This window comes from Cynocephalus volans, chromosome 16 (genome assembly GCF_027409185.1).
Source record: "Cynocephalus volans isolate mCynVol1 chromosome 16, mCynVol1.pri, whole genome shotgun sequence".
Taxonomy (NCBI): Eukaryota; Metazoa; Chordata; class Mammalia; order Dermoptera; family Cynocephalidae; genus Cynocephalus; species Cynocephalus volans.
The window spans coordinates 34,265,228-34,285,587 of record NC_084475.1 but is presented as its reverse complement, the minus strand read 5'-3'; the positions used below and the strand labels follow the sequence as shown (position 1 = coordinate 34,285,587).

The 20,360-nt window shown below is 33.8% G+C and overlaps 1 protein-coding gene across 4 annotated transcripts in view; it reads left to right on the top strand.

Moving 5' to 3' along the window:
* The window catches only part of VPS13A (vacuolar protein sorting 13 homolog A), a 270,889-nt gene that overhangs the window by 247,207 nt on the left and 3,322 nt on the right, over nucleotides 1–20,360 (top strand). For 3 of the 4 annotated variants that reach the window (XM_063081395.1, XM_063081392.1, XM_063081391.1), the window contains exons 69-71: nucleotides 16,069–16,154; nucleotides 18,816–18,939; nucleotides 20,107–20,181. In XM_063081395.1, coding sequence (XP_062937465.1) covers nucleotides 16,069–16,154; nucleotides 18,816–18,939; nucleotides 20,107–20,181 — 285 coding nt within the window. Of the gene's footprint in view, nucleotides 1–67; nucleotides 356–16,068; nucleotides 16,155–18,815; nucleotides 18,940–20,106; nucleotides 20,182–20,360 lie in introns of those variants that run through there. The other variant, XM_063081393.1, reaches the window with a different exon arrangement.

Below are 20,360 nucleotides of genomic sequence, written 5' to 3'. Positions count from 1 at the left end.
GTTTTCCAAGCATTTGCCATACTTAACTAACCTTTGTGCTTCTTTTCTTCCTTTGCCATGCTTACAGAAAATTCAGGTCTGCAGGGCGTGGATTATGACTCACAGTAGCAGTAGTGATGATGATGATGATGATGATGATGACCACTAGGTCTAAACTGTTAAAATTCATGTGTTCTTTATCATTTTACTTTGAATGTTTCATTAACGTGTTTTGTACAACTGCTTCCATAATGTTCATATGTCACTTTAGAAAGGTAAAATGCTTTTTCCTTTTAAAATGTTTTTCTACACATCTTCATAAAGCAAAATAATTGCATTATTTAAGCACAGAAAAAAATGTATTCTACATCCAAAGTAGGGCATATGATATTAATAAATTTGCTTTTATATATTTAGTAACGTTATATTACACAGTTTGTCTTTAAAGTTAGACTTAAATATATTTTTTAGTGTTCACTAGTTTTATTTTAAATTATCCGCTTATTTATTAACAAAATACCTTTTTTTTAAATGTTCTCTGTAAATTTTCTGAGCTATAATGTAATGCCATTGTATAAAAACAAGAATAGCAATGGTCATTCAATGTTTTGTGTTCATTTAGTGTTTTAAACATTTTTGTCATGTTATTTTAATAATAATAAACTAATATAACTTAAAGCAGTGTCAACTTGTTCAATTCCTAAATTATGTAGATTGAACTACTATTATAAAAAACATTCATTGTCATGAAAAATTAGTGAAATAATTCATAGTGTGAGAATGAAAACCAATGTTATTTTATTTCATTGATTCACTTTTAATTGTTTCATTTTATATTGGTTTTTGTGAAGCAATAACAAAGTTATTTTTTACAATCATTATATGTACTTGTTAATTTACATATTCATATACTATATCCCTATTATAAAATGTTATGAATTAATTCAGGACGTTAGGAGAATGTTTATGCTAAACATAAATATGTGTCTTTTTTCTGAGTAATATTAGGGAAAATGTCATCTGCGTCTCTGAAAGATTAATGAGCAAATCTATTTTATGTTTTATGTACTGAAGAGTTTTTTTAAAAATTTCTACTCAGATGAAACTGTCTTATTTCCCTAACATATCAGATGTACTAAATAAAACCCTCTGAAATGTGAATGATTATTAGCAGTTATAATGTTTAATCCCTTATGACTGCTGTGCTTTTGGATCAGCAGAGGAACATTTACTTTCACTTATGTTAAGCTCTTTGCTTATATTGAACTTATATTAGATTGTAGTAGATAATTGGCTTAATTGTTGAACTTTTGGCTTAACCGATTTGGCCAGTGATTTCTGAGTTTATTCTAATTCTTAGGTTTATCAAGCTTTTTATTGCTATAAATCATTATGCTCAATGTTCTTTGGAAGTTACTATTTTAGATTTTAAAATATTGAGCTCATCATAAATAAACAGCCCTTGAAATTTCTACCTACCTAGCATTCATTCAAATTGAATAGAAATTAAACAGAAATCAAAGTCATATATACTAGAAATACATAAATGTCAAAGAATTTCTTATTTTCATCACAATAGTATTCTTGTTGGAATAAGTAAATAAAAATGGTGATCATAAAATAGTCACTACTTGTGTCAGAGACTGAATTTATATTTGTCATGTACCAACTGCCATCTTTACCCTTGGCCAGAATCAAACCAAACCTATACCTTCTACTAACTAGAAGCTAGAAAAGAACACAGCCTATTGTTATATGTAATTATCGTGTATGCCAGAGGAAGGAAGGGTCTGGAAATGTCTTCACTGGCTTCTAATGTTCCAACTTTGAGAGAAAATGCTAAACTACTTGTGCACAAGACATTTACTGAGTTTCCTGTGGTTGGTCTGTGACACTTTAATTTTACGGTATGGTTTCATAAAGATGATCTTAACATTCTATTCCTTAAGAATTTATCTGGAAGAAGTTCTGGTTATTTCAGCTGTTGCTTACCATTTTAATGAAAAGAAAATTGGAGGTAGGATTACATTTATTTAAAATCTCTTCAATAGTAAAAAGATTTAAAACAATATTCTGGTAACTAGTAAACTTTTAGTAAACTTTTCTCATGTAGTAGGATTTCATCATTCTTCAGATTTTAGCCCTTAGAAGTGAAACATGTTCTTTAACAGTATAATTGCCCTTGTTTTTCTGTTTCTGTTTTTCTGCCACAGTGAAATAATCTTTTCAAACTTCTGTGACCACAGGTATTAATTGTTTTTCCAGTTTTGTGAAAAAATATTTTGTTGCTTTTACTGGAGAAAAATTTAAGAGTGAGAATTGCTCTGTTGTTTTATACCACTGTTTTCTTGATAGTGATATAGGACCTGAACAAAAACATCTTCCTAAGTCACCAAATATACATAAAATGAATTCACCTTTGGGATGTTAATAAGATGAACTGCTCTTTTGTTTATTAGTGACTCTGTAATTAACTAGAACTTTTTTTAAATGGTAGTGTATGTTTAATAGGAAAGTTTAGTGAGACAGCTATGTTTGAAAATTGATTATGTAGTACCTAACTCCTTTCCATATTCTTTATTTATATTCCAGATTTCTGCATGATCGTTGCTTATGTGTAGAAAATGGGAAGAAAGGTTCTCTCTTCCCTAAGGAAGTGATTACCCTTGGTATTCTTTATTTTCCTTTGTGTCTACTTGACACTTGAATAGCATATTGAAAACTGGCAGGAAGAAAAAATTGTGAAAATCTTAAAATTGTGGACAGCCATCACCGTGGATAAATAATCTAAATTTATAAGAGCCTGTACATGAAATTAATACTTACATTGGATATAGATAAAACAAATGTAGATACAGAATAATATTGTAAACTTTCAATATTCCTTATGAAAAAGGAAGTCAAATTTTAATTAGTTTCTATGTTTAAAATAATCAGGATTTTATAAATTTTGGCTTCTAAAATTGTTAAAAACATATCACTGATGCAATGTTGAATGTTGACTTTAAGGTCATGTTATTAAAATGTATGGCTGGAGCCATTGTACTATGATTAAGACATCAATATTCAATATGAAAAATATGCTATTGTATCTATATCTCAAGGACATATACACTAAAGAAAATGACTGCTGTAGTAGCAACTAGTTTGTCTGATAATAAGAGTAAGTCCTGTAATGAAATTTTGCATTAAACTTTCCTATGGTGATGGTGGGAGGACCAGAAACAACTATCCCAACTGTAATTGAGTACTTTTCTCTGTCTTCAATCTTCAGTTTTTTGTCTTATAGATTTCCTTGCAAATGAATTTATAATAGCCCCCCAAATATTAAAGATTTTATTAAAATTTTATTAAAATTAAAAATTCTATGGTGTCTTAATAAGATGATGTTAAGTGTGCACAGAGATTGTATAATTCAGATCAAATAATAATTATGATAGGTATGTAAAAAGAGTCAGTTTTATTTATTATTCTATGCTTGCACCTTTGTGATAAACGAAGATTAATTTTAAATGTTTAGACTATTATTTTTTAGTTTCAGTGGGTGAATCTCTGAATTTATGAAGTACAGTGAGTACAGTCAACACTATACAAACATAGAAAGTCCTGATTCAAAGCAGAATAAAACAGAGCTAATTAGAATAATTTGTGATTTTCATGTACATGATTGTCCCTCATTGAGGGATTATTTCCAGGACCCCTGCAGATACCAAAATTCATGGATGCTTGAGTCCCTTACATAAAATGTATTTGCACATTACCTATGCACATCCTTCTGTATACTTTAAGTCAACTCTAGATTACGTATAATACCTAGTACAATGCCTCCACATCATTTCTTTTGCGTTGACTCAGCAATGCAGTAAATTCAAGTTTTGCTTTTTGGAACTTTGTAGAATTTTTTGTGTGTGTGAATCTATTTTCTGTCTGCATTTGGTTGAATATGCAGAACCCACAGATACGAAGGGCCAGCTGTGTAGGGGTTTATGGTTTGGTTTGTTTTAATGTGGTAGAACATTTTTATGTCCGTAATTATCTCTCAATGTGATAAATTTATTTAGCAATTATTCCGTATCAACCAACTTATATAGCAACAGTGTACCTCCAAGAATCAGTTTTAAAACAAATGTTTAACAGCTTCATAACACTGGTTTTTAATGTCATCTTCTTCATTGCATATTATTCTAAGCCATAATATGGTAGCAAAGATCTCTGCTAAATTGCATTATGCCATTTCTCTGGATCTTAGAGATCCTCAAATATGTGAGCATTCAAAATATTATAGGCAGTATTTGTGTTTTTTAAAAACAAATCAGGATTGTCAGATTTAGCTAAGTATACATAATTTGTCTTTGGGGACATGTTATATTTTTCTATTATAAATTATCATTTATCAATAACCTGTTAACTACATTTTGTCTAAAAATGTTTTCTGAATATTCAATAAGACTTGACATTTCTGTGAATTAAAAAATTTAGAGACCCACTCTTCCATGGAAAAAGCTAAATCGCTCTTTTGAATCAGTTTGCTGATATTGAGTCTCAGTCTACAATTTTAGTATTTTATAGAAGATATAAATATTTTCCAAAATTAAGGTATTTTCTATATTGTTAAAGTAATATATGTTTATTAAAGAAAATTAGAAAACTGTAGAAAAGAAAAAAATTATCCTTTAAACATTTATGGTATGTTTCCTTTTTGAATTTTTATTCACTTAGTTATCCAAATATAAATTGCCATTTTATATTGTTATTTTATTATAACTTTTTATACACAAGATTATTAACTTCTAAAGATTGAAAAAGCATGCCATTTATAGAATAATCCCCAGTGTAGGAAACATTTATTTCTGGAGCACCTGAATAGCCAGCAGAATCTTTATTTTTACAGCCAATGTAGAAGCTTTTTCTTTTTCATAGGTTATGTTTCTACCTTTTGACTCTACCTTTTTAAAAAAATTCTTTTCCTTAAATAAATACATCTTCCTTTAAAATTGTGTGTGTGTGTGTGTGTGTGTTTGTGTGTAATCCCTGTGTCCTTCACTGTGTATGAATACTGACAGCTGAGTTGTCCCCTGGGGTTATTAGTACGTTCTTAACCATCTCAGGTATTTTTGAATTTTATCTGTGTGTCTCTGAATCCTTTAAAAAGATACGTAAGTTATAGAAGGAAGGCTGTTTTCGTTTGCTGTATATTTCTTTTCTTTCAGAAATTACAGATGTTTATAATTAGCTTCAAACAATGTCTTAATAGCACTTGGAAGATAGCTGCCTTCAGTCGACGTGGTCTTTTCCTTTACTTCATGAGGAGAATTACAACTAATCTGGAAGAAAGGGCTTACTTTAGCAGTCAGATCACCAGAGTAGTGCTGAACACTCTTCCTGTCTTCATCTGAAATTTTGAGTAAGTGGGCAAGAACTAAGAGACAAAAGCTTATTGGATTTCACTCTTCATCTTGTAACTCTTCCTCTCCAGGAGGGTACTTCTGAATGGGATGAGAAAACTGAAGAGAGCCAAATTTTATTATCCAGGCAAATTAGAGTTCTTAGCATTTTGGTTAAAGCACATCCCATGTAGAAGATTACCTGTCGAACTTGGATATGATTCTCTTTCCTCCTCTATTAGTTTAGCAATGTCTTAGAGAGTCTTTGTCACATCATTTTCGAAGGCCCAGACTTTTGAACATTTAATAGTGTGTCCCACTAACTTCATTTTAGGCCAGTGGAGTAATTCACCCCCACTTAAAACCTTCCAGTATTATGTAAAAATGCTTTTTGAATGAGGCTTTGAAATTAATTTTCCTCTGGAGGTGATTAGGGGGAGTTCAGGTTTTTGCTTCATCCCAAGTGTAAAATAAATTTATTAATTCTCTTTTTTAATCCAGTAACTTGAATGAGACTAATTTGATTTCTAAATCTCTTTCAAAGTTTGTCATCGTTGCATTTCTTAAATTTGTAAATATATTAGGGAGAGATAAATACTATTATAGTAGAAAATTTAGTGCATTGAAACATTAACCAAAATTGCAGATGTTAAGCTTGAACAGTTCAGTTTGAGCTTTGCCTTCTTTTTTACCAAAGATGTGAAAATAGAGCTAAAACTCTGTACTAAGTATTAGTTTAGAAGGTCTTCAGCCTCAATTAAGCTAACAATGCTAAATTCTGATATGGGACTCAACTCATGACTTCTCTGCTGAAGTGTTAGAGCTTATAACCCCCTAATTACTTTGGACAGACAGATTCTCAGCATGCAGTGAGTTTAGTAAAGCTTACTCAGAAGTGTGTGAGTGCACACACTCTCTAGGAATAATGTCGTTAGAAGGCTTTAGTATAAGTTATGAAAAGTCTGTTTTTTATTAACTAAATGTCCTGTGAAAGAAAGGATTTGTTTACTTGCTAAATGAGACAATTCATTTCATACAAAATTAGATTGGCCCCTTTCATTTATCTAAAGACAGAATTGTCCCCTGAAAAAAAGCACCATGTTTTTCAGTTCTTGGTTTGTTTTTGTTAAGAGCCTTTAGTTAGAAATTCAAGTGAAATTAATATTCTAGTCACTTCTGATGATGGCGCTAATGAACTGTAATGGCATTTTTTTAGTGAAATTTTACCACTGTGAAGAACCTATGGGATGCATTGTAGGGAAACACATTTAGACTCTTTCATGGTACTTCAAGTCTGAAGTACTTGTTTTAGTAAGAGATCTCATGAAGATACAGTGTGGGAATACAAGTATGGGAGACTGGATATTTTGTGTAAAGCTAACCTTTCTGGAATAAGTTGCCAGGCTACCTTGAATTTTAAAATTGCCAAAGGAGTGAAATATATAATTGAATTTTTGCTGGCTTGATTGGTGGCATAGTTTACGTGAATACAAAGAAAAAATGTAATGCCATGTATTCATTCGTTCTATAAGTCTTTGTTAAACCCTGTTCTAGATACTAGGTTTACAGCCTTGAAGACAGTAGTCAAGATTCCTGCTCATCCCTCATGAGCTTATAATTATAATCAGCTCTATCGTTCTGGTGGTTGGGGATCAAACACATGCCACACTAGAGACCAACCCTGTAATGCTGGCTCTTCACAGTCTTCATGTTTGTTATTTAGCTGCTACCTGTCAGGTTCTACGGAACTGTAGGAATCAAAAGACACATAAGATATGACCTATCTTCCGAAGAGAGAATGATTTCTACATATTATATTAAATTGAAGCATTGCAAGAGACATGATACAGCTTGTGGGATATCTGAACCTATATTCCAATAAACTGTTAAAATGAGATCTCACTGCATCTACTAGAATATATTTAGCTCTTCTGTGCTAACTCATTTTAATAATAAAAATAATTATTTGATATACAACAATACCCTGTAGCTCAGGACCTGGATTCTGGAGCCAAGTAAATCTGAACTAAATTCTAGTCTTTTCCTTTTACTAACTTTGTAATCTTTTGTTATGCCTGTCTGACCTCAGTTTCCAGACTTTAGTGCCTGTCTTTGTGTTGTTGCTAGGATTAAAACAAGTAAGATAATGTATATAATTATTAGTATAGTGTCTAATAACTCGTTATATTTTTATTATTCCCGATGAATACCAGTTTATGCTAATACTTGGTACCATTATATAAATCCTGTATTCCTCATTTGTCTCCTCCTTGCCAAAATAAAAGCATCATTAAAAATTACCTTTTTTTCCTTTGAAGATTAATAGAATAGTTAAAATACCATGATAATTTCCACACAGTGATTGGTATGTGGTAGACATAGTAAGATCTCACTGATTTGCACTGCTCTGAATTATATAGTTTTTTATTTTTTAAAGAAAATGTAATTTTATTAGTATTTTTTACATGTTAGGATGTTGTTGCAGTGCAGTTGGGAGGGAGGAGGAGGGGGAAAGGGGAAGGAAATGGGATGAAAGAAGGAGAAAAGAGGAGGGGTGGGATTGAGGGGTGTGGCACCCCCCTCATTCCAACGGGGAGACCAGGGGGCTTCCAGTGGTGGCTTGGTCATTGCCAGACTGGGTACAGATGTTAGGGGTGTGTGGCAAAAGCCCTCGCCCCCACCATCCCAGCTCGGGAACCCAGGGCCCTTCTTGCTGCGGCTTGGTGGTCGTCGCTGGGTTGGTTGCATGGGTCAGGGGTGCGTGGCAGAGGTGCAAGGCCCCCCACTGCCCTGGCTTGGGAGAGCTGAGGGGCCTTCCTGTGGCAGTTTGGTGGTTGTCACTGGTCTGGTTGCACATGTTGGGGGGGGCGTGGCTGAGGCCCAAGGCCCTCCACTGTCCCAGGTTGGGAGAGCCCAGGGTGCTTCTTGTGGCAGCTCAGTGGTCATTGTTGGCCTGGCTGTGGATGTCGGGGGCGTGGCCAAGGCTTTTGGGACCCCACCACCCTGGCTCAGGAGAGCCCAGGGTGTTTCTTGCGGCAACTCAGTGGTCATCGCTGGGCTGGCTGCATGTGTCGGGGAGGGTGTCACCAAGGCCCTCGTCCCCCGCCCATGGGATTGGTTGTGGGTATCGTGGGCATTGCTGAGGGCCCCAGCCCTCCCCACTTTCTGGCTTGGTAGCCCAGGGGACTTCCGATCCTTCTAGGTGTTATAGGTGTTCTTTGGTGAGATAAGGCCTTTACTAGTTAATATGAAACTTTGTCTCTGGTTGCGGGTACTTTGTTTTTTCCTTTCAGTTTTGCGTTGGATTATTTGCTGTTACCACCCCTTAAAATCTGCACTGGAACTAATTTGTTATACTTTGCTTACTTCTAAAATGGTGGAACTTCTTGTTAGGACCAGTACTTTAGCTGTGTGGTTTAGCTAAATTGCTGCTTTGCTGCTGATTCCCTGGGGAAGGCTTTTTGTGCAGCTCAGGTTTTAATGGTTGACTATTGGTACTACTGGCTCTTGAGAGATCCAGTGCACCAGGGTTGTGTAGAAACTCTGGTCTGGGCTTGCGTCTTTTCATCAAACTGCACCCCGTGCAATTCTGTATTCCTGATCAGACTCCTCTGAGTGGTCCTTCACTGATTGGGGATCAGCTATCCTTGCTGTGCCCAGTGTTACCCTGGTGGGTCTGTCTCCCCCACCACCCGTGCTGCAAACACTTTCCATTGGATGGGCCATGTGCTGGTCCCTTGCAATGACATGCCAGCGTATGAGTGGCTCCTTTTTTTTTCTGTTGTTGTGGCTCCTTGCTCCTGTGTGGGTCCATGGGAAACCTACTAGTGGTCTTGCTGGCCTGGGGGCCACTCCAAGGAACTTCATCTGACAGGCACAGCTGTGGCTTTTGCCAGCTCCTGCTCCTTGCACTCAGCAGCTCCAGCCTGGAAGCAGCCGAGGCTTGAAACAGTCAGAGCAGTTTTTTCTTTCTGTCATCATGGCTTTTCTTGCCTTCATGCACTCCGTAGGTCTCTCATCTTCCCCTGAGCTCTAGTGGCTCCAAGTTGACTGTCATCAGTTTTTTATAGTTGTAAATTGGTTGCTTTGTGGGAGAGAGTGATGCTGGGGACTGTCTAGTCCACCATCTTGACTGGAAGTCCCCTGATATTATAGTATTTTAAAAGAAATGTTCCTGTTTTTCTCAGGTATATGTAGTATCACGGGTCAGTAAGTGTTGATCAATAGAGGCTCTGCTGAAACTGCTTTCATGTGACTCTTACAACTATGCACTTACATTATTCCTAATGCACCACACTCTAGCCCTTCTAGAATATATTAGGTTAATTAACAGTCAGTTCTTGTCAGTGCATGTAACTATTTTATAAGCATAATTTTGTTCTTTCTCCAGGCTGTTTTGGTTGTACCAGTTGATGACAATTCACGTCTCTTAAGATGTAGTTGTTTCTTTCACTTGATTCTATGTCAAAAGGTTATCAGCACCACACTCTCCCGAGTGAGCCACTGGCCGGCCCTATGTCAAAAGGTTAAACTAAGCTGTCTTGCCCTGTCTGTGCTGTTGACATAGCCTAGACCTATGCTTTGGCTAACAGTCAAGATAGCTTATTAGCATGGGAGGAGACAGGTATGAGGGATTAAATAAATGCTAATTCCTCTTCAGATTTAATAACACAGTCAATGATATTTAGGTTTTTTTGTTTGTTTGTTTTTTGAAACCAACTTGTCTTGCAGGGTAAGCTAAATATTACTTCTTTACTCTTGTTTACATTTATTCTCTTATATATGAAGTCATTAAGTTTTGAGGCAATAAATTTCTACTGTGTTTGATCATGATGCTTGTTTAAATACCTTCTTTTTCCTAGCCATAGCACTCAAATCACACATTTGAGGTGATTTAGTAAAACATTTTATCCCCAGACCATAAACTCTCAGGAAATTATTGACTAGGTTTTTCTCTAAAGATTAGATTGTTTTGAACAGGTTGTCTATTTTTTTACTTCTTAAATTGAAAAATGGTGTTTACCATTTTACATTTAATTCCCTAAATTTTGTTCGTTTTGAAAGCTTAAATTTTGAGTAGAATCTATTCATAAACCTTTAATTTCCTGACTCTTCAAATTACCAATCTGTAAAACTATTTATTTGTTATCTAGTAGATTTTCTTGCTTGATAACATTCACTCTTACTTTATCTTTCATCTAGGTGAACATCATTTCCCTTTTATCCCCTATGTTGCTATCTTTTAAAAAAGAAATCTCATTTATACTTCTATGAGACATTTTGTCTTCCAAACGAGTTAGCTGTTGGTCAGATTTTGTCAATGTTTTTCGCTGAACTATGTGTTTTTACCCTTTACCCAATTTTCTTAAATATATTTCTTATTAATGATTAGCACTTTATATTGTTTGGGACTTAAAGACTTCCATGTTAAGTGATTTATTCCTATCATATATCCTTTCATATTTTTCTTTTTTTGTTTCAGAAATTTTTGTTATGCAATGCTGCTACTTCATTACATTTGGATGACTTGAGAGTGTTAGAAATGTCTGTGTTACTATAGTTTCTGCTTGAGTTCTTTTTCTAAAGTATTGGGACTTATGTGACGGGAAATATGAATATTATCAGGGGGTAACCCAGACACCGCTATCCTTCAAATTCCTACCTTCTTTGTGTTTCTTATTTGGTTTCAATTTATTTATGTCTAATAAAGTACAGTGTACATACTCATCTTTTCTAAGTGCAAAAAGGACCTGTTTTCCAATAACCATAATTTTAATTGTTTTCTACAGATTCTGACAATTATATGTAATGCATGCAGTTTCCGTTGTGTTTCTCCGTTTATTTCTTTTAGAATGTTTTCAAATTATGATAGGTAATTCACTTACACTTTTAATGAATGAATCAAAAATCTTTTTTCCCTTAACACAAAAGCATATAAATGAGCCTAACATGTCTAAAGTACTGGCTATTTTTAATCCCCTTATATTTCAGCCAAATCATGGTCTTTATTTAAGGGCCCCACATAGTGATTCCTAACCCTGATTTTGCTAATTCTTCACTTATTTTAAAGGGTATCACTAATTATTTTAGTAGAAACATTTATACCAAGCATCTATTTGGGATGAAAGGTAGGGTATTGAAACTAAACTATTTGGACACTGTTGACCTAGAAAAATCCAGCCAACTTGTGCTGCCTTATCAGCCTGCCTCAGCAATCCAGCATCCAGGAATATCAAAGACATTTTTGAGGTACCATGGAGAAAGTGTGACTGACACCATCATAAGAGGAGAAGCATCATGGTATAGTGAAAATCACTGGAATTAGAAATGAAGAAACCAACTTCTTGAGCCCAGTTTTGCAAATAACCCCAAGCAAGTCACTTAACTATAACTTTAACTAATTATACAAGATTGTTGTGAAGATTTAGATGGATTGGTTAGACAATTACTTGATCCTCAGTTTCTTTGTGTATAAAAGGAAGAGATTGGTTTGGATGAATAATAACATTCCTTTTAAGTCTAAAGTCCTGGGGTTTTTTTCTAAAATATATAACAATGTTTTGAAAGTATAAAGCCTCATATATAATGTATTTATAAAGACAAATAATTAGGAAATTGTGACCAAAAGCATGACATTTGTGGACTCTTCACAACATGTTAGAAGATGATCGTGGTTGATAAGCTGTCACATTCTCTCCCATGCTGCTGTGGATTTTAGTTTCAAAGTTTGGGATTCTGCTTATAAGGCTATTCTTATCCCATATTCACATGTTCGTATGAAGACTGACCAGCAAAATTGTGCTGTGCAATGAATTATTTTTGACATGTATCCAAATATATTGACTCTATAACGAAGGATACAGCTGATTATGTTTCAGAGCAGACTGCTATGACCATAATGTCTATTAATCTTTCAAGTGTTCTATTTAAGGTTTTGGATGAACTCCAGAAAGCATTGCATGAATTACTTTTTTGGGTTTTTTTGAGCTTTTATTTATTTATACCAGATGCTATTGTGACTATTGAAATTGGTTTACTTGTTTATGTGCTCAGGCAAACCTGATTTAAACTGGGTCTGAAAAGTGCAAAATGATGAGATTGGATCAACTGCAATGCTCAGACTTAACATAACATTGAAATAGAAGCTAGGTACTTGAAGTTGATCCATAGCTTTTAAACTATTTGAAGGTTATGATCTATTAATGGGTGTATAGACTCTTGACTTCTATTAGTAGTGGTGTTCTTGAGGAAGTAACGTTTGTATTCTTGATTTTAAAACCTGGCCACATAGAACAAAAGAGAATAAATACTTTATAGGCTAATTTCTTTTCAGATATCAAAAAACAGAAACAAAAGGATGTAAAGTTTAAAAACTTAATTTCTACCCCCACCATTACCCTTCACTAGCCCGGAAACAAATGCTAACAGAGTGATGTGTACCTTTCCAAAAATTTCTTATGCATGTACAAGTATATATACATGTATGTGCTTCTGCTTTTCTTTCTCCCTGTACATTATGCTCAGTAATATAATGTCTTTTAAGTAAAAAATATATCTTGCACATCTTTCTAAATCGGTATACACACATCTACTTTTTTTCTTTTTCATGATGTCTTAATGTCCCATTGTATGGCTGCACCGTAATTTATTTAACCAGTCCCCAATTAACTTATATTTTTTGTTTTTAATACAATATTGCTGTGAAGATTATAATATGTATACTATGCTTTTTGTGTAAGGTAAATCCTAGAAATGGAATTGCTGGCTCAAAGAGTATGCTTAATTGACTTTCATTTTCTTGATTTTGAGTTAAGTTGAATATTTTCTTATGTTTATTGGTCACATTTTGTTTTTTGATGTACTATCCTTTACACATTTTTTTATTGGTCTACTCATTTTTCTTCTGTTGGATTATTCACATTGCTAGAATCCTCTATATTATGAAATTAGTTCTATATCTCTGTATGGACCAATATTTTACCAACCTATCCTTTGATTTTTGTGTTCTTTTACTTTATTTCTGTTTATTTGCTTATTGTTTTGCCATTCAGTAGTGTTTAATATCTTTGTACTTACCAATTTTTTTGTTATGTTTTATGGACTTTGTTATATTTTGACCTTTCCCACTTCAAGATTGTTAAAATGTTACTTTTCATAGTACTTTTATAGTCATTTTGTATACTTAAATCATTGATCCATGTAGAATTAACTTGGGTAACAAGAGAAGGATCCAGCTTTATTTAGCCAGTGAGTTGCCTGAAACACCATTTGTTTGATAATACATGCATTTACCCACTAATTTGAAATGCTGTCTTGATTTCATAAATTCCTCTATTTGGATATATAGGGTTTTATAAAATCCTATATGCATATTGGTCACTTTCTATAATCTGTATTCTTGCCATTGATATGTCTGTATATACTTTCACTGGAACCAAACTCTTTCACTACTGCAACTTTATAAATTATATTAATGTCTGCTAGGATACTTCCTCTCATTCTCATTTCATAATTTATTGGATATCATTACATTTTTTCTAGGTAAACTTAGTATAATTTTGTCAAATCACTTTACCCTCCTCCCCACCACACACATCCTCAAAAAACCACCATCTTGGGGTCACATTGAGTGTGTGTGTATATAAAAATGGGTGGGAATGAATAACATCTTTACTGTAATGAATTTTTATATCCAAGAACAAATCATGGATTTTTGTTTTCAGAATTTCTTGTATTCCTCTCAGTGGAATGTTACAGCATTTACCACATAAGTTCTGCACATTTTTGTTAGATTTATTTGTAAAATATTTTTTTTTATTACAGGATTTTTTTTTCTTCCCTTTCCAAAGTGATTACTGGGTTTTGTGTACCTGGGTTTTCCAGATATAATATCATCTGCAAATAATTTCTATTCTTTCTCTTCAATATTTGATGGTTTTTTTCTCTTAATAATTTATATTTTCTTAAAACATGATCCATTTCGCCTAGATTTTTTGGTTTATTTGCATAATTTATACATTATCTAATACAGTGGTCCCCCTTATCCATGGTTTTGCTTTCTGTGGTTTCAGTTACGTGAGGTCAATCAACTGGGGTCTGAAAATATGAAATAGAAAATTCTAGAAATAATCATTCACGTAGCTGTTATTTCAGTATGTTATAATTATTCTGTTTTATTATTCAGTAATAAATCTGTTAATCTCTTACTGTGCTTAACTTATAAATTAAACTTTATCATAGGTATCTTGTATGTAAAGGAAAAAACTTAGTGTATAGGGTTGGGTACCATCCACAGTTTCAGGCATCCACTGAGGTTTTAGAATATATCTCCCATGGATAAGAGGGTACTACGGTAATTCTTACTAATTTCTTCTGAATCTGTGGTTATGTCCCTTTTTTATATGCAAAATATAAGGTATTTGTGTTTATTTGCCCTACCTATTACAGTAAATAGTAAAGATACTCTTTTCTCAGTATTTTATAATCATTATATTTTATGCATTTAACCTGTATATCTCATCCTGATGTTTTCGTTCATTTGTTTTTTACTTCTGTCTGCAATGAAAAGACTGTTCTATCAGCCTTCTATACCAAGATTATTATGAAATCACTTCTTACCTTTCTTCTAAGCTAAGTAGTTTCAGTTTCTGATAATAGCTTCACGGAACGCAATTCTCTAAAATCTTTATATTTGGGAATTTTTTCAAGTTTCTAACATTTTGACTAAATTCTTAACATGCTATATATTTCAAATAGCCAAAGTACATATTCAGAGCAAATATTATTGAAAATGAAATTTAAAATAACTATTTATATGGTTATATTTACATGTTCTGGAGCAATGAATTGTTAACAGACAATTTCATAGTGTTTCAGTGCTCTTGAAAATAAAAATTGTTGTACAGGCTAAGTAGGCCTTGAGGGTCCCTCGTTTGTCCAGAAACTATGTTTCTTTTTATTTTGCTGCTTGCTTTAAATGAGTTGTAAGATTGGCAAAGAAAAGTATGTTTGTAAGGCAGGTAGGGAATTTTCAGGGAAGAGTCAAGACATGGGCTGATAGTAATTTATATGATGCTTACATTTAAATATGTTAGTGTTCACATGTGTTTTTGTACAGATGTGATCAAATACTAATATATTTTACAGCGTAAAATGACGAATAGTTCAGGGGTCTAGCCCATTAGCTCAGTTGGTTAGAGCACAGTGTTGTAATACCAAGGTTAAGGGTTCGGTTCCCCAGACCATCCAGCTGCCAACAAAACAAAACAACCAACAACAAAAAAATGACTAATAGTTCAATACCTCATTAGATTGATTTTTTTTTTTTTTTTTTTGGCTGCTGGCCAGTACAGGAATCCAAACCGTTTACCTTGGTGTTATAACCCCACACTCTAACAAGCTGACTGAGCTAACCAGCTAGCCCTTAAACTGAATTTAAACTTTGTAAGATAACAATATCTTCTAAAAATCTAGCATTACAGATTGACATTGCTGCAGTTATGTAATCTTGAATAAAGCAGTGCAAATAGATGCTTTTAAAAAGGAAGCAGCAGTGATTTTGTGAATATTTAATTCAGTTTTCTGATACGTATATTTACTGTTGTCCCCATTGAGAAATGGTTTTTAGAGGATCATAAGGCATGATTTGCACAGAATAGGAATGTTACCAGTTTTCTCACTCTCTCTTGCCTTTTTATTTTTTTAGATCATGGAAGATGGAAGATTTGCAAAATACAGATATTTTACCCATGTCATGATCAATAAAACAGATATGTTAATGATAACTAGAAGGTAACTTGCTTTCTTTCTCAAATGTAACTAGATAAGCCACTCATGAGGTGAAATTGTTACTCACTTTTTGTTCCATATAGTCACACGGATTCCTGCTAACTGTTCTCTTGCTCTGCAAGCTGGTTCCTAAAATGTTACATAAATTTATGTTTCGGTTTTGTCCATTCATACAGATAAACATATAGCCATGCACAAACATAATTATAAATTAAATATTTTAGTATTTGTTTCAGTCAATTCAAAGGGGTACAGAAATTCCATAAAGCTATCTTCTCAAAAGTAAGCTTCCCGCTCTCTGAAAAAGTACACAATTTTACGTTACCCCAGAAGTCAACAGCCCTCTGGTAGTATTTATTCATTAGCATAAATATAAACTCACTCACCTAAGTGGATATACCAGTGGAAACATAAAATTTTGTATGGATAATCCCAGCTGAAACAACATCTCCAGATAGACTTGTAGACAGTAGAGGGGTGCATGCAAAAATACACAGTGGCATAGCCTCAGAGGGGCAAGTGTGCAGGAATCCTAATTGTTAAACTGGGGGAAGCCCTGAGCAAGTACAGTATTAAGATGGGGGTTTCCAGGTGCCACAGAGTGAAAATGGGGTTGAGCAGGTCAAGCTATGGCTAAAGAGAAAGGGACGGTCAATAAATCTATGTGGTTTTGGTCAGTATTGAAAATGTGAAGTTATGTAAGCATCTTGTTGGCTCAAGTTGACTACTAAGCAATGCAATTTTAATGTTCTTAATCATAATAATTTCTCAGTCTGGAATTTACAGCAGTATCTTAATTTTCTTATTTAAAAGCTAACACCAAGTAGAAACCTTATTATTAGAAAGCCTTTATTAGAAATTATACATGTAAAGAAAGTAAGTTTTCATTTTGTCCCAGATACTAATCCCTCTATTTTTCCCAGAGGCAGCCTGTTTTGTTTCTTTTATATCCTGCTGGAAATATTCTATGCCTATACAGGTGTACACACAGATGTACAACAACCCATATGCAAATGAGTTGTTGTACATACCATTATGTACTTTTCTGCTTGAGATCTGTATCTTGAAGATTATTGGCTATCAGTATACAGAGATCATTCTTCATTTGTAAATGGCTGTGTAATATTAATTTAGAAGTATATACCGTAATTTACATGTAATTTGTTTCTAAACTTTTATAATTACAGACAGTGCTTCAACAGTCATTTTTGTTTGCAAAAATTTTCAGTCATGTTTTTACTAACTCTCTGCCATTGAGTAAAGGGAAGGTGACTCATCAGAGTTAAATGAGTCAGTTGCAAAGTTTGTTTCCAAATCCTGCAACATTTTAAAAAGTATCTTCTCAGCATAATAGACCTGTTTCAATGAGGCCACATGTACCTTGGCAGAGTAAGGGAAGTGAGTGAGTTGTAGTTGATTAAATGGTGTTCGCACGTAGGGTTTCCTTTTCTTTCAAAGGTTCTGGTTTGAGCATAAAGGATCTTTGAATCGGGAAAGAGGATTACTAGGTACCTGCTACAACATTAGCCTGTCTTTGATTTTTCACATGGTTGGAGATGTATTGGAGCTCCACTAGGTTTCCAGGAGCCCCTATAATCCAGGATTGGTAAAAGAGGGGAACAGGAGCAGAAGATTGAAGTGAGAGGTATAAATCCTCTTTCTCCTTCTCTATCCCAACGATGAGCCCTTAACTTAAAAGTATATGTTACTTAGAAGAAACCTTTGGGTGCACCTATAATTGATGTTTCAACCAGAAAGAAAAATTTGGGAACAGAGTCTTTTGAAGGAAGGATTAAATAGAATTATTATAGACAGAATGTTTTTTTCATTTCTTGATTTCTTCCCTCAAAATGGGAAAATAAGAATTGATCAAAATCAGAAGTCCAAGATGATGATTTTTGAAATTTCCCTCTTAAATTGACAATAAGACTGTGCCTGTGAAAAACCCAAGGTTCTCAGCATGTTGATTCTGTTCAACGTGGGTCGATTAGCTTCTTTCTGATGTATGTCGGGAAATATATTATATGAGCCTCAGTAATAAAAGCATTTATTCTAAATTACATGAAAGTTCCCCAAAATATTGGCTGATGATTGGTTTTGTAAATGTTTCCTATTTCTTATCAAGTGCCCTATATGGGAGTACTTCAGAAAGTTCATGGACAGATTCATATTATCTTTTGATTCTATTTTTCCATGAACTTTTTGAAGTACTCATATATTTGACTTTATTAGTGCTTCAGTTTTTCTAATGTAAGTATGTTATGCTATAAATTTCCTGGTAAGCATTACTTTAGCTGCATCCCACAAATTTCGTGCTGTATTTTCTTTCTCATTCTGTTCAAAATATTTTCTAATTTCTCTTGAGTTTCTTTGACCTGTGGATTATTTAAAAGTTAATTTCCAAGCAATGGGAAATATTCTTATCTTTCTGTTATTGGTTTCTTTTTTATTTAGTTCCACTATAATCTGAGAACATACTGTATATAGCTTTAGAGGTTTTTTGACTCATTTAGGTTTTTTATGACCCAGAATATAGTCTGTATTAGTGAATATTCCATGTGCACTTATAAAGACTGTGTATACTTCTGTTACTGGATAGAAGTGCTTCATCTTTTAAGGTGGATCCTTCTCTTTCTTTCCTTTTTTTTTTTTTTTCTTTTGCAGTGGTGTATTATTTGTAACAAAGGGAACATTTGGACAACTTACATGTGAGTGGCAGTATAGCTTTGATGAATTTACCAAAGAGCCATTCATTGTTCATGGAAGAAGACTGCGCATTGAAGCAAAGGTATGTTGAATAGATTTCTTTGAGAACTTAGAAATGAAAATAATGCATTGAAATAGTCCTTTTTAATTTTGAAATATTTCCACCTCTTTTATAGACATTGCTTTGTCTTGGTATGGTTTTCCTTTGCATCTGCTATCTTGCTCAAGTTTAAAGAAAAGAAAATTAGGCCAAGAAAAATTGTGCTACTTTTTGTACTATTTCATTGATAACAACATTCCTGGGCCCTCATTTTATATTCAGTAACAGAACTCCACCTTCCCCATATATGAAGTGATGGGTAGTGGCTATTAGCCTCTGCACTAGCCTGTACTGCTTTCCTGGCTTTTTTCATATCTTTTTCTCTTTCTAAAGATAACACTTCCTCTTACATCCTTGATTTCTTCCCCTTCCACCTTTTATTGAGACCTTATATCAGCAGTGGTCCTTTTTTTGAAATAGAAGAATCTGATTTTTTCTGGAGTCTGTATTTGCATGGATATTTGAATTACTTGTAGGAATTTTGTGACTACCAAAACCTCCACCTTGCTTCTTCTATGACATTACTCATAGTTATAGAGGTAAACACCATCCTTGACCTCAGTGGTCCCACTTCTTTCTATTTGTCCCTCAAATGCTTAATATCTCCTTTCAGACAGTTCTGCCTGACAAATACCAAACAGAATACCAAAGAAGTGTAAACAGTCGAGTGGCTTAAAATGTCAGAAATACAAATATGCACACACACACACATGTATGCATCACACAACATGTGTATGTGTATGTATATATGCATACACGTGAGTGTGTTACTTTTGAGTTGAACTCAATCATGATTGCTTGGCCAGATATCAAGAACTGTCTGAGAAATTATCTGGAGAGGAAAAAAGTGGCACTACTCCCAGACTTATCTTCTTCAGTCCTCTATATCAACCCCTTATGGCTTTTGCAAGTGAAATCTTCAACTTAATGTTTTTAACTTAGGTTTAGTAATAGTGGATGTGTTAGAATGTAGTCCTTTTTTCCATTGGTTTTGATTCTTCTCGGTTCCCAATCTGTGGCTTTTTTAAGGTGCCTGATTTGTGTAAGATGGATACTTTAGGCATAGACTAATAAAGCTGTGTGGCATTTCTTTATTGTATTTCTACAACTGGATTTTCTTTTTAATGAAGTTATTTATTCTGTTTATAGGAACGGGTGAAGTCTGTATTCCATGCCAAAGAGTTTGGAAAAATAATTAACTTCAAGACTCCAGAGGATGCTAGGGTAAATATAATGAATCTTTTACTAAATAGGAGCTACTAATTTCAAAGCCATATTTGTGGAAAAATAGAATTAAAAGATAATGCAAATCTTTCCATGAACTTTTTAAAGTACCTTCATATGTAAGTAGATAACATTTCCCTCAAACTTTTTCATCAAATTCTGTTCAGTGCAACTACTTG